The sequence below is a fragment of the Aphanomyces invadans genome (genome assembly GCF_000520115.1).
Source record: "Aphanomyces invadans strain NJM9701 unplaced genomic scaffold supercont1.19, whole genome shotgun sequence".
Taxonomy (NCBI): Eukaryota; Oomycota; class Saprolegniomycetes; order Saprolegniales; family Verrucalvaceae; genus Aphanomyces; species Aphanomyces invadans.
In genome coordinates, this window is record NW_008580164.1 from 109,845 (window position 1) to 121,978 (window position 12,134).

The 12,134-nt window shown below is 57.3% G+C and overlaps 4 protein-coding genes across 5 annotated transcripts; all 4 read right to left on the bottom strand.

Moving 5' to 3' along the window:
* Positions 1-149: 149 nt before the first annotated feature.
* On the bottom strand, positions 150-4,055 carry H310_08872 (hypothetical protein). The gene has a single exon (XM_008874781.1). The coding sequence runs from the start codon at positions 4,013-4,015 to the stop codon at positions 545-547; it is 3,471 nt and encodes a 1,156-aa protein (XP_008873003.1). The 5' UTR covers positions 4,016-4,055; the 3' UTR covers positions 150-544.
* Positions 4,056-4,640: 585 nt separating this feature from the next.
* H310_08873 (hypothetical protein) lies at positions 4,641-6,773 on the bottom strand (the record flags this gene model as incomplete). The annotated part of the gene is made up of 11 exons (XM_008874782.1): positions 4,641-4,704; positions 4,752-5,027; positions 5,079-5,253; positions 5,307-5,435; positions 5,482-5,620; positions 5,704-6,051; positions 6,096-6,251; positions 6,296-6,413; positions 6,466-6,554; positions 6,619-6,699; positions 6,756-6,773. The coding sequence occupies 11 exons, from the start codon at positions 6,771-6,773 to the stop codon at positions 4,641-4,643; spliced, it is 1,593 nt and encodes a 530-aa protein (XP_008873004.1).
* Positions 6,774-7,206: 433 nt separating this feature from the next.
* H310_08874 lies at positions 7,207-9,634 on the bottom strand. Of its 2 annotated transcripts, XM_008874784.1 has the most exons (8): positions 9,604-9,634; positions 8,988-9,557; positions 8,841-8,942; positions 8,690-8,787; positions 8,571-8,638; positions 8,440-8,516; positions 7,406-8,394; positions 7,207-7,357 (listed from the first exon to the last, which is right to left on the bottom strand). In XM_008874784.1, the coding sequence occupies exons 2-8, from the start codon at positions 9,543-9,545 to the stop codon at positions 7,285-7,287; spliced, it is 1,965 nt and encodes a 654-aa protein (XP_008873006.1). In that variant the 5' UTR covers positions 9,546-9,557; positions 9,604-9,634; the 3' UTR covers positions 7,207-7,284. The 2 variants fall into 2 exon arrangements, with proteins under 2 accessions (XP_008873006.1, XP_008873005.1); XM_008874783.1 differs by having other exon boundaries at positions 8,988-9,634.
* A 22-nt stretch (positions 9,635-9,656) lies between these two features.
* H310_08875 (hypothetical protein) lies at positions 9,657-11,517 on the bottom strand (the record flags this gene model as incomplete). Its single annotated transcript, XM_008874785.1, has 8 exons — positions 9,657-10,071; positions 10,121-10,197; positions 10,253-10,328; positions 10,391-10,563; positions 10,615-11,098; positions 11,148-11,223; positions 11,288-11,347; positions 11,396-11,517. 8 exons carry the CDS (start codon positions 11,515-11,517, stop codon positions 9,712-9,714), a joined length of 1,428 nt encoding a protein of 475 aa, XP_008873007.1. The 3' UTR covers positions 9,657-9,711.
* Between the last annotated feature and the right edge of the window lie 617 nt (positions 11,518-12,134).

Genomic DNA, 12,134 nt, shown 5'->3' on the forward strand with positions numbered 1-12,134 from the left:
TTGAAACTGCCATCGCAAAAACTTTTTTAAAATACCATCACATTGTCCATATAAACAGTGCAACATCGAAGGTAAATATTTTAATCGTGACAAATGGTATCCGGACAAAAGATCCAATCTTTGGGAGGCACAAGATCCCATTTATCCGGATTTTGTACATTCCTCCTCCCGACGGGATGATGGAACTCGGCATGCATGGAGCGTTCGGCGCTGGATAACGTCGTGCATGTCGGTCCATGGCGTACGTGTGCTGGTCATTTGTCACGTCTCATTCTTCAGCGGGTGGTTGCACACAGACGGACGACGCGTGCACTTGGTCGGGGTGTATCCAGCACCAACAGACTGCGCCGCTTTCCCGCGACGCTGCGAACTTCGCCGTTGCATCATGTTCGGTTGGAAAGTGGTTGGGTACACCGAGAGCTGTGCACGATTCATTTCAATGCAACGACGTCGACGGCAGGTTTCACAAACGAAGCGTCGCTGGTGGCCGAGGATGAGGACAACGATGGGGGCATTCTTATATAATCAAAAGGGTAAAATATGTTTAATACGGCAACCACTTCCACTCGGGGCTTTCCCGGGTGAGTTGGGCGACGTGCTCTTCCAGCGACCGGCCGGCCGCCTTGGCGCACTTTTGCATCTTGCGCACGTCCTTGGTACTCATGGCACGGAGGGACTTGGGGTTGATAATCACACCCGTGACCTTGATGCGATCGTTGGTCGAGCCAAAGCCAGACCGCGACGGATCCGGTTCCTCCGCCTCTTCCATGACCTTTTTGCCGCCACCCAGCCGATACTCGGTTTCTTGGGCTTCACCGATCACGCGCACGCGGCCCGACTCGACGAGCCACTTCTCCGTGCACAGCGAGTTGTAAAACTCATCGCTGTGGGAAATCATGATGACGGCGCCGGCAAAGACGCGGATCGCGTCCGCGAGCGCACCGAGGGCGGCACGGTCCAAGTAGTTGGTCGGTTCATCGAGCACAAGCAAGTGGGGCCGCGTCCACATGGCGGCGGCAATCACGAGCTTGACCTTTTGGCCGCCCGAGAGGCCGCGAATCTTGCCATGTGTGCCAAACTCGGCCGCCAAGTTAAAGTCGTCCAAGTGCTTTTGGACTTCGCGCGTCGTGGTCGAGCGCAGGTCGCCGCCGCCGGCAAGGGTCGCCTGGCGGATATCCTCCAGTTCCGCGAGCTTGCCGAGACCCATTTCGACGAGCTGGTCCAGCGTGTAAAACTTGTTGTGCTTCTCCGACATGTTGACGAGCTTGCATTCGTACTCGAGCGTTTTCTTGACCATGCGGCGAGAAATGATCTTTTCGATCTGCCCGGTCGACTTGCCGACCAAGTTTTTTTCCTCCTCCGACTGCGCCACATTCACGCGCGAGTCGAGTTCGCGGTCGATCCCGCCCGGTCCGCCATACCGCCACTGAATGTACTCGACGGGAGAGCTGTCCAAGTGCTGCTCGACGTGGTGGAGCGAGTGCTGCGCAACGTACGCGACGCGCAAGTTGTGGTGCTTCCACATCTCACCGCAGTCGGGGGACGTTTCCTGGACAAGCATCTTGATGAGCGTCGATTTCCCGGCGCCGTTGCCGCCGATCACGGCGACGCGGGAGGCCAGGCACAGCTTGATGTTGACGTCGACGAGCTGCGGTTTGGCGGCGCCGGGATACGTGAAGTTGACGTTTTCCATCGACAGGATGCGGCGGGTCGTGGACGTGATGCCGTCGAGACGGCCGGGCTGGGGAAAGATGAACTGGCAGTCCGACGCCGACAACTCGTAGTAGTGCTTGGCCTCCGGGTGGATCTCGACAAAGTGGGCGAGTGTGCCGGGGTACAGAACGAGCTGCTTCTGCTCGTAGTGCAGCACGTCCGTGCACACGTTGTCGAGAAAGCCCGTGTCATGCGACACAAGCAGCACCGTCATCGACTCGAGCGAGTTCAAGTAGCTCACCAGCCAAGCCACAGCATGGACGTCCAAGTGGTTTGTCGGTTCGTCCAGCAACAACACGTCCGCGTTGTACAGCATCGCGCGACACAGCGACAGCTTCATGCGCCATCCGCCCGACAGCGCCGCGATCGTGCCGTCCATGTGATGTTGCGTAAACCCGACCGACTTGAGTGTGTCGATGACGGCCTCGCGCGTGTTGTGGGCGAGGTCGGGGTCCGCGCACAGCGAGTCGAGCATCGATCCGGCGTCCGGGACCTGGTCTTCGTGCTGCACGTAGATGGTACGGAGGTGGGTCGGCAGCCCCTCGATCGTGTGGTTGGCAATGTTTCGCATCAACGTCGTCTTTCCGACCCCATTCTTTCCGACGAGGCCGTACCGGTGGCCGCGCGTGAGGCGCAGGCGGGCATTCCGCAGCAAGATCTTGCCGCCGTACGCAAGGGAAAAGTCAATGTCGCACACGTCGTTTGGGTCCACCGACACTTCGCGATCGTCGCCGAGGCCGCCGCCGGCCTTTCGGAGCGCCTTGCACACGTGATCGGCATCTTCGTCTTGCATATGTGGGAGCAAGTACGGCATGACAAACCCGCGCCACTCCTTGCCGCGATTCATCGTTACCAGTTCCGCGCAAATGTCTGTGATATAATGCAGCGCAACCTCGGTCAGCCCAGGGTGGGTCGCGATGTCGAGCGCATCGTGTAGACCTTGCAGAAGCGCCGCTTGAATCGCAGCGCGGGTCTTGGACGGATCCTCCTCGGCGCTGCCTTCGCCGGCGGCGCGCTTCAAGCAGCTACGGGCATCCGCGGCGACTTCGGCAAGTTCCGGGTCCGCGATGCGTTCAATGACAGAGTCCAACTGCGGCAGCAGCAGCGGCACGAACGGCGCAATGTCGACGGGTCGAGAGACTAAGCGGCACATGCTGTCGATGATGCGGGATGCTTTGCGGCGCAGCGCCGACGAGTTGGTGGTCGTGTCACGGAGGGCTTTGTTCAACAACGGCGCGATCAGTGCCAGGGTCGGGGCGTCTACGTTCGAGACAAAGGTTGTGGCGAGGAGGCTGTCGATGGCCTTGAGCGATTGTTCAGGGTTGGCAATTACGTTTACAAGGACTGGCACGAGGGGGAGCACGTCGTCGTTTGTGATGGTGGAGCACGTGGCGGTAAGCGCGGCGATGGCCGCTTCCTTGACTTGGGGCTTGGTGTCCCACACAACGTTCGAGAGCTCGGGAATGATCTCGGGCAGCGAGTTTGACGTTTCGTGCGCGGCCTTGCTGGCAAAGTGGCGAAGGAAGTCGCACGATGCGACCTTGGACTGCCAAGCCTTGAGCTTCAACCCCTTGAACACTTCTTCGAGGATTGTACGGGTCGCCAACGGGGACACGGTGTTGATGAGCGTCATGACGGTGCGGACGGCAGCGTCGCGTACTTGGGGTTCCTTGTCCGCGTGGCGCTCCATGATGGGTACAAAGAGCGAGACGAGGATGGGCTCGATGGCGGACGAGATCGCATCGCACTTGCTCATCCCGATGAGAACAAGGAGGCCACCCTGGCGCTGGTTTGCCGACTTGTCCGAGACAAAGCGCTGGATCTCGTTGAGGACGAAAATGCCCGTGTAGCTCCCAACCCCGATGAGCTCCACGGCCTTGACCAAGTCATCGATGGCAGATTGACGGATGCTGCGCGACGCGGGTGTGCTGATCTTGTCAAGCAGCACTTGGACGAAATCCATGCGCGACGGCTCGTCCGACGCGAGAAACGCGGCGATTTCTTCGTCTGTCGACAGAACATGGTAGGATTCGTCGTCGTTGTCGTCTTCGCTAGCTGACGACAAAATGGACGTCGAACGCGTGGCAGCCGTCGGCGTGCTGGGGCCCGAGCCAGGCGTAAAGGACGTCGACGTGGCGGTGTAGGCTCCAGGAACAAACTCCCGCGCTGCCGCCGTCAGGCCAGACGGTCTGGGCGGTGCAGAGGCCGAGACCGGGGCCAGAGGAGGTGGCGGAGGTCGACCAAACATGGCAGCAGCAGCGGCAGCCTTGGCGGCAGCCTTTTCCTTCTGTGCCTTGCCCATGATGATGCGAATGCGCGGGGGGGGATTCGCTTGTGACGACGATTTGTTGGTTGTCTATGCCTGAGACAACCCAGGGATGTCGGAGGAATTTTTTATATTTGGACGATGTCGATTTTAAATACCTTGGAAATTGTATGAAATTGATTGAATCGTAAAATATTACGACCTCCTAATGTAGAGATTCGACGATTGGCCAATCAAATCGCTGTTCTGACAACCACCAATCATCCAGCCAGCCCGTGACGCGTTTTACATTTGACCGAGTAGATGTTTATTGATTTTACTCACCCAGAGGCGTTATAGTCGACCCCCACTTACGTTCACGAGAGTTGTTGCGAAAGCGACAATGCAACCAGCCTGGCAACGGTAGTGAGAATATGGCGACATTGCGCTGTATGCATGCTGCTGATGAAGGAGGAAAACGGGCATGCAGGAGCACCAAACGGAAACTACAGGTATGGATTTTAACGTCCAGATGTTGTGAAAAACGTAGTCAGACCAACGGCACTGGAAAAGGTTTTTCAGGTTGATTGACTTCACGACCATGACGTGGCACTCGGAAAATGCAGCAGCGACGCGAACAGGGTGACATGGACAGCGGGAGCGAGGACGGGCGAGAGCGACGTCATTTGTGGACCTGATACCACGGGGTCTCGATGCCCGAGCACTTTTGGAGCAGCGGCAGGCTCCTACCGAGTCGCACGTGAATCGAATGTGGAAGGAGAGGTGTCCGTACTTTGCATGGTATTGGCGCTGCTTCGTCATGGTTGGAAAGAGAAAGAGCTGGTTCGTCGATGGTTTCGCTTTGGCTTTTCGCGGTGGGATGCATGGAGGTAATGGCAGGGTCGTCGCGTGGGCAGGCACCTCGTGCGTCAGGTCAAGACAATCGTTGGGCTGGAAGAGACCGACAGCAGCAGTCGACGCCGCAGACTTTCGGAAGGACGAATGCATGCTGTGCATCGCCAAGATCATCTCTTTTGTCGGCTCCACTGGCGCCATGCCGGTCGTATCTCTGCAGGAATGGAAGTTACCTTCACAAGTCGTGTCAAAGTTTGATGCATACACGTAAACATGCGGGCAGGTGACGTCTGCTCGAGACACTGGGGCTTTCTTGGGCGACGGAACGCGCTGCGGCGACGACGATCTTGTGGTCGGGGAACCTGGCTTGGCGGGCGATGCGGCGTTAGATGCAGCTTTCGTTGCAACTTCTTCTTCGGGGAGGGGAGGTAGCGGCGGCACTGAGATATGGGGCAACATTAATCCAACACGCAAGCAGCGTGAGCAAGCTCACGTTGAAAATCAGCAAGAGCAGTCGTGAGGGTGTCGTGGGTGGTCGAGTGGGCAGACCACATCACGCCAAAGAGCAGTTGCAGCCGCTCAACGAGGAAATCGAGGGTACGGAAGGCGACATGCTGCATGCCTAGGCACGCCGCATTCAGCCTCCACGAGCAGGACACTAACCTTACGATAAAGGACGGCTGGCCACGCCTTGAGGGCTTCAAAAAGTTCGTCCAGCATAAAGTATACCACCTCTACGTTGGTGGTGCACTTGACGGTCACCGGCTCTGGAACGTCAAAGAGGCTCGAGATATCTCCCACATATGACTACATCACGCCACGACAATGCTAACTGAGGCAACATCGAGAGGGGGGTGACAGTAGCAGGTCATCCACCTCGCTCAACGTACCTGCGGTCCCAAGATGGCAACGTCAAGGTCTTTGGGGGGCGGCGGGGCGGGTGGGGCCCCTGGTAGATGTAGCGACGAAACGACGGGCGCCGGCGCTTCGAGCGAGTCGTCCTTGAACGAAGCTTTCGCAGTGCCTTGCACGATGATGTAAAAGTTGGATTTGGCGTCGCCTTGGTGCACCATCGTCGTGCCCGGTTCGAACGACCGATATCGAACGTACGGCTCGAGCATGGCCATGCCAAAGAGGTGGAGGCAGTTGAGCGTCGTGACATGGGCGAGCGCCGTCGCCGACTCGGTCAGGTTATCTGCCGAAATCACGAGACAGTCGACGGGGCCGCGCAGGACAACCTGCGTAGTGTTAGCCACCGCACCGTCAAGCGCGTCCCACACACCTTCTGGAACTTGGACTTTGGCGCGGTAGAGCCATAGGGGTCACCGACCCAACCGACATGGGTTGTCGGCGCATACACGGCGTTCTTGAAGTGGAGGTTGCCAAACACAGCTCCATCCCGCATGTGCACTGGGACTTGGCCCGGTCGATCCACAATCTATGGCTGTCGATGAATCCCGCGTACGAGGCACTGCCACGTACGTAGCCGTCTGCGCTGCCGCGTAGCAGCACGTACGACACCTTGAGCTCGGGCGTGCGGACTTCGACCGTCTCGCCCTTATAGACGTACTTGAGCTTGATATCTTTGGCCAGCGCGAGGCTACAACCCCCCCGCCGCATGAGACGACGACCCATGCAACGTCGAGTTGAACCGTTCGGTGTGGGTGAGGCGCTGCCACCACCCCATGCGATGCACGATCGTCTCTCGCTCCAAAAAGTCGACGACGAATTCGAGTTGTTGCTGGCAACGGAACAAATGAGATGCCCCAGACCGCGATTGTCCAAGTCGTGGGAGGATGGCGCACCTGCGACAAGTCGATGCCGCTCATGTACATGCGCCGCAGCGCAAACTTGGCCTGGAGCGACTGGGCGCAGTACTTGATTTTCTACTCCGGGGCGATTAGCGCGCCCCACAACGCCCGATGGCCATCGTTCCACGTACTCCTTTCGCCTTCTTCATCGACCTAGCACACGAAGCTGCTGGCAATGCTAATTTTAGCCGCGCCAACATGGTCGCGATTTGCGCGCGGCGCCAGCGCACGCAGGACGCTTCACGCATTGTTACATCCGCCATTCCAGTGAGCTGAAGCAGAGTGTGGTTGACATCGATTGTGGATATTGCAAACGCGGCTACGTGCATGCCCACGTGTCGACGAGCGCGAGTTTTCATCCCATCCCTCCAGACATGGTTTGCGGCGCCGAACACGACCGCCTCCTTGCGCCACACCACCTCAAGTTTTTGTGACTAGATAACTTTCAACGACTCGACACGGCCCAGGGGCAACGACACTTGAATAAAGAAAGCGCATGTCGCCATCATGGCGACGGCTACCTTGACGCCGGTCCATGAAGGCTGCATGTGCCTCCGTGAGTGGCGTCATGCACGTCGTGGCGTCCTCGCTCGATTCGAGATGCCCCAAGGACATTGTACACACCATTCAAGCATCCACACTCGCCTTGTTTTCTAGTCTCTAACGATACGATGGCGGAGGGTCATACGGCCCCGACCGATACGCTGGCCCTTGAGACCGCACTGGACCATACCTAAACGACAAACGTGAGCGAGGAAAGATCATCCAATGCAGTCATTACGATGGTGGGTCGTGCCGTGGCGGCGGGTGGTCTGGGTACCGGGCATACCCCCTCCCTTGTCCATACTCGGACGACGGCGCCTGGCCCGCTCCATACGACCGCGGGGACGACTGACTGTAGCCATGGTTGCCATTGTACGGTCCAGCATTGTAAAAGGACGGCGGCGGTGGGGCATACGGCGGCTGCGTGGGGTAATCATGATGTCGGCCGTACGACGGCGGATGCGACTCAGGCTGGTAATGGCGCGAGGGAGGGGAGTCGTAAGCAGGAGGTGGGGGGCGTTGATAGGATGGCGGTCCATACGGCGGCGGCGGATACGCTCCGTGGGCTGGGTAGCTACCTTGTGGTGGTCCAAACGGTTGTCCATACGCATGGTGGTTTCGTGGCGCGTGGTCAGGGGAAGGCTGCGGTGGTGGCGGATAGGATGGTCCGTTGAAGCTGGGGGGAGGCTGGGAGTAGCTCGGCGGATGGTACCCTCCATGTGGCGGATGCGGCTGCTCGTGATGATGTGGCGGCGGGTACGATGGGGCGTTGTATGCAGGCGGTGGTGGTGCATTGTAAGCGGGACCGTTGTACAGTGGTGGACCCTGCGGTGGGTACCGAGGGCCGCGGCCGTAGTCTCCTCGACCGCCGCCACGACCTCGCCCGCTTGCACCGCGACCACGTCCTCGGCTGCCATCACGAACGCTGTCTCCCCGACCGCGTCCGCCGCCGGACCGACCACCGCCACGGCCTCCGCCACGTCCTTCAAAGCCTCCACGCACATGTCCTTCCGAACCGCCTCGACCTCTTCCTTCACCTCGACCTCGTCCGTCGCCGCGACCACGTCCTCCAAATCGACCGCCGCGCGCGGCACCTTGGGAACGCTGAAAGTCCTTCTTCATCGGGTTGATCTTGACTGTAGTGCCATGGATCACGTGCGAGCCCGCGGCAAGTGCATGCGCCGCTTGCCCGGACGACGCATACGTTACGAATCCGTATCCAAAAGGCTACAAACAGTTCCAAGTCGATGCGTAGCCGGCGCGCCAACTCACCGCTTCTTCCATGGGCTTGACGTTTCGCCGAACGCTCGTTATGACGCCAAAGCAGCTCATCTCGGCCTTGATCATGTCTACACTTCCACGGTCAAAGATCTTGACGAAAGACACAAACAGTCGCTTCGTACCCTCCGTCATATCGTGAACGATGTTGCTCAAGTGGACCCCCGTGCCGTTGTACGACCGCCGCCACTGTCTACGAGCGCAACGTGGTCACTGCGCCATGCGACTGTTCCATAGCACGTACGCGACAAGTGTCGGGTCCACCGGCGGCGGCATGGGCGACACAAGCAGCGTAGTGCCGCCAATCGAGTGTTCTGGTAAGGCAAACACAGCATTGAGTGCCTATTGCACACCAAGATAGTCAGCCATGCACAACGGAAAGGGAGCAGCTGCACCGTCAGATCGGAGAGCGTAACGTCGCCAGAGCCAGAGTCAGGCGACCACGTCAGGCTTTCGACGCCACCAATCGCTTCAAAGTGACTGCGAATGTCGTCGCTCTAGCGTATATCATCAGCGTGGTGCACGTCAGTCGATGGATGTACCTGCTGGATGGACTTGGACGGATCGCGGATGACGACCTTGGCCAACTGCGTCGACGTGCTTTCGAACGATATGCCGTAGTACCCTTGCTCATACTCCTGCAATGGCGTCGTGTGGACAGGAGCGACCGGAGTCGCTTCGTCCGTGCCCGACGCGACACAGTCGTCGTCCTCCGCCGCGTCGTCGCCACCATCATTCGATGCAATAGAGTGCGTACAGTTTTCGGTGGGCTTCACGTAAGGAACGTCTTCCTCAATCTCCCCTTCTTCCCGATCGTCGTCGACGGTTGATGGTGGATGTTCCCGTGCGATCGAACACGATTCTGGACTTTTGGGTGTCGCCGCCACACCAACACTTGTCGTGTCTGTTTCGTCCACGAGATCTGAATTAGGACAGTCTAGAGGTGCTGCTGGGTCGGTGTCGGCATCTAGGCGTCCCTCGTCTTGTCCATCAACGTCCTTTCGAGTCCCTTCCTCTGGCAACCTCTCGGTCTCATGCGGCTGTTGTTGTCGCAACGACAACTCGTCAGAAGAAGGAGCGGTGTGTGCGAGATCACTCATGTTCTGTGCTTCCTACACATGCAACGTGTCATCTCGGCGCCGCCGCGCATGTCGCTACCGTCGCGTCCACCAGGTGTATGCAAACCGCCTGAAAGGAATCGCTGAAAACGGTTGTAGATTTCACCGATTTGATTGGTCAAAAATTAGCCAATAGCAATGACAGCGTTCAAACCTTGAGCTCATCATGTTGCTCAGCAGCGGCATCGCCCAACCGAGCAACTCCTTCACACGGTGGGCGCGCCGCCTTGCGCCATCGACGGCCGCTGCGCAGAATGGCACCCTTCCACTTGTCGCTGAATGTCCAAAACTGGTCCCGGGCCACGCCCTGCTGCCACACAAGCGCCACGTCAACACATTCGTGGCGGTGGCCGGCATTGTCCGCAACTGCAGTGGCTTCCGCGCATACCGCCGCTTGAAACAATAGCACCCGATGGCCATCGCCTGCGCGTGTAGCCTCAATCATGTACATGCGGCGCCGTGGCTGCCCGTGCTGGTCAGAGCTGCCTTCAGTCACGGCGAGGTCCATCTACTCCACGATGGCGCCATCAAATCACAGCGTTCGAGCGCGCAATGACCTCGGACATGTGAACCAAGGCTGCGCTGTCCAGAATGCGGCGGTGCACGAGGTCCAGCGAAACACACTCGCTTGTATCTGCACATCCCGTTGAGATCCGACAGGCGATCGAATGGTCGCGCCGCAAGAGTACCTGTTTGGTCCACGCGAAATGTCAACTCTTGCCGACGCTTGGACTCTCGTCGCTTGGCGAGAACTTTGTGTGAATGCTAGCACACACCGCGTCGATGAAAACGGTTTCCCTGGCAACCCACTACAGCACGTGTCGCACCTGTCGTTCAGACCCGTGGCCATCTGAGGTAAAGGACCATGCCAGCCCCCATCGCGTCGTCCGGCCTTGGAGAAACTCTGTCGTGCGCATGTTGCATACGCCATGGGATCGTAGGAGAGCGAGGAGGGGCCGCAAGGAACTTTTGCGTCCGATCAACGACGTGTACCAGCGCACTACACGGCAAACTCGCGTGGCGAACTAGCCGATAGCGTGAACGGGGGTACCTTTGGTGTGGAGGACAAGGCTGTCTTGGATCATGGTGGAGATGAAGGCAACTTCTCCGCCAGGAGTTGTCATCTCGCCGTGGGAACCAGTGCATGCCGTGCGTGGGTTCGTGTCTGCTTCCTCGACCGAGTCAAAGAACGGGGGATTGCACATGCTGAACAGAATCGGGCTTGCGTGCGTTGCAATCGACTTGATTAGGAGGACGGAAGGCGCGTCTGGCGCAACCGCCTCAACGTGGATCGCATGCGACAGGTTGTTAGATTCGACATTCGCAGTTGCATATCGAAGGGACAAAGCATCGATGTCGGTCGCAATGAAATTCCACTGATTCAACGAGTGCCCGAGCAGCGGGTAGATGCACGAGGCCCCTGTGCCAATGTCGATACCCCAGATGGGACCCTCGTCGGACGTCGCAGTGTACGTTGATCGAGACAACAGGATCAAGTCTTCGATCCAGTGAATGTAGTTGAGGCGATTTGTCAGCTACAACGACATGGAGTGCGTTCAAGATCGAAGCATCGGAGTCAGGTACCGGTGGACACAACCGGTTGAGGGGAATATCCCAAGTCACACCAAAGTCACGGTGAAGGAGGGATTTGGTCAGTTCTCTACGAAGTCGACGTAAGTATGCATGAACTTTGGCAGTACCATCAGGACAACGAGCGCACGCACCTTGCTGCTTGAGGATCATTCCACTGGAAGCTGCATGTACCATTGCTGGACTGCCGAACACTATGGCGACGATCATAAGGAACAAGCGTGAAAGGTCGTTGTGCGTACTATGGCTGCAGTGAAGGATACGCCTTCGCAAGACCTTCGAAGTCGGGGGGCGTTCGATACATGTTCCGCGGGTGGATCCCATCGTTGTTCACAACTGTCCTCTTGCGCTTTTCGCCGCGCATTTTCGATGCATCTTGTTTCGAGTATCGGGATTTCCGGATAGTGCACAGCAAGTCGTTTCCAAAGCAATTTCTACGTCATTTGAAAAAATTGCAACAACAAATTCCTGATGATTCCATGGGAGTTTTTGGACCTGCAAGTCAAGAATCGATTCGATCGATCGACTATTCAATGCAGAGATTGATTGGCTAATACCAGTGACCCTCTTAACTACTCCGGAGTACTCCGGAGTATTACCATAACGTTTTTTACCTAAAACCAGAAATATCTTGAACATCGGACTAGAGCGAAATTGCTTTCATCTTATCGCACTAAGAAGATAACTGCGCTCAATCATTAATTGAGTTAAAACATGCATTCTACCTTCCTCTTGTACCAAGGGTATTTATCCGGTCACTCACAACAACAGAAATATCTGGTGTATTTACTTCGACATTGCGCAATAACGATTAGAAAAACCGTAGATTGTTCTCACGAAATGCACACTACAGGGAACGACGGAAATCCTTCGCCCATAGTGCTTGAGAAATATCTTGAAATTTGTATGAGAAAAAAATAATTGGACTGTTGGTTTTTCGGAAAATAATATTCTGTTGACCTTTCTGATTTGCACGAAACA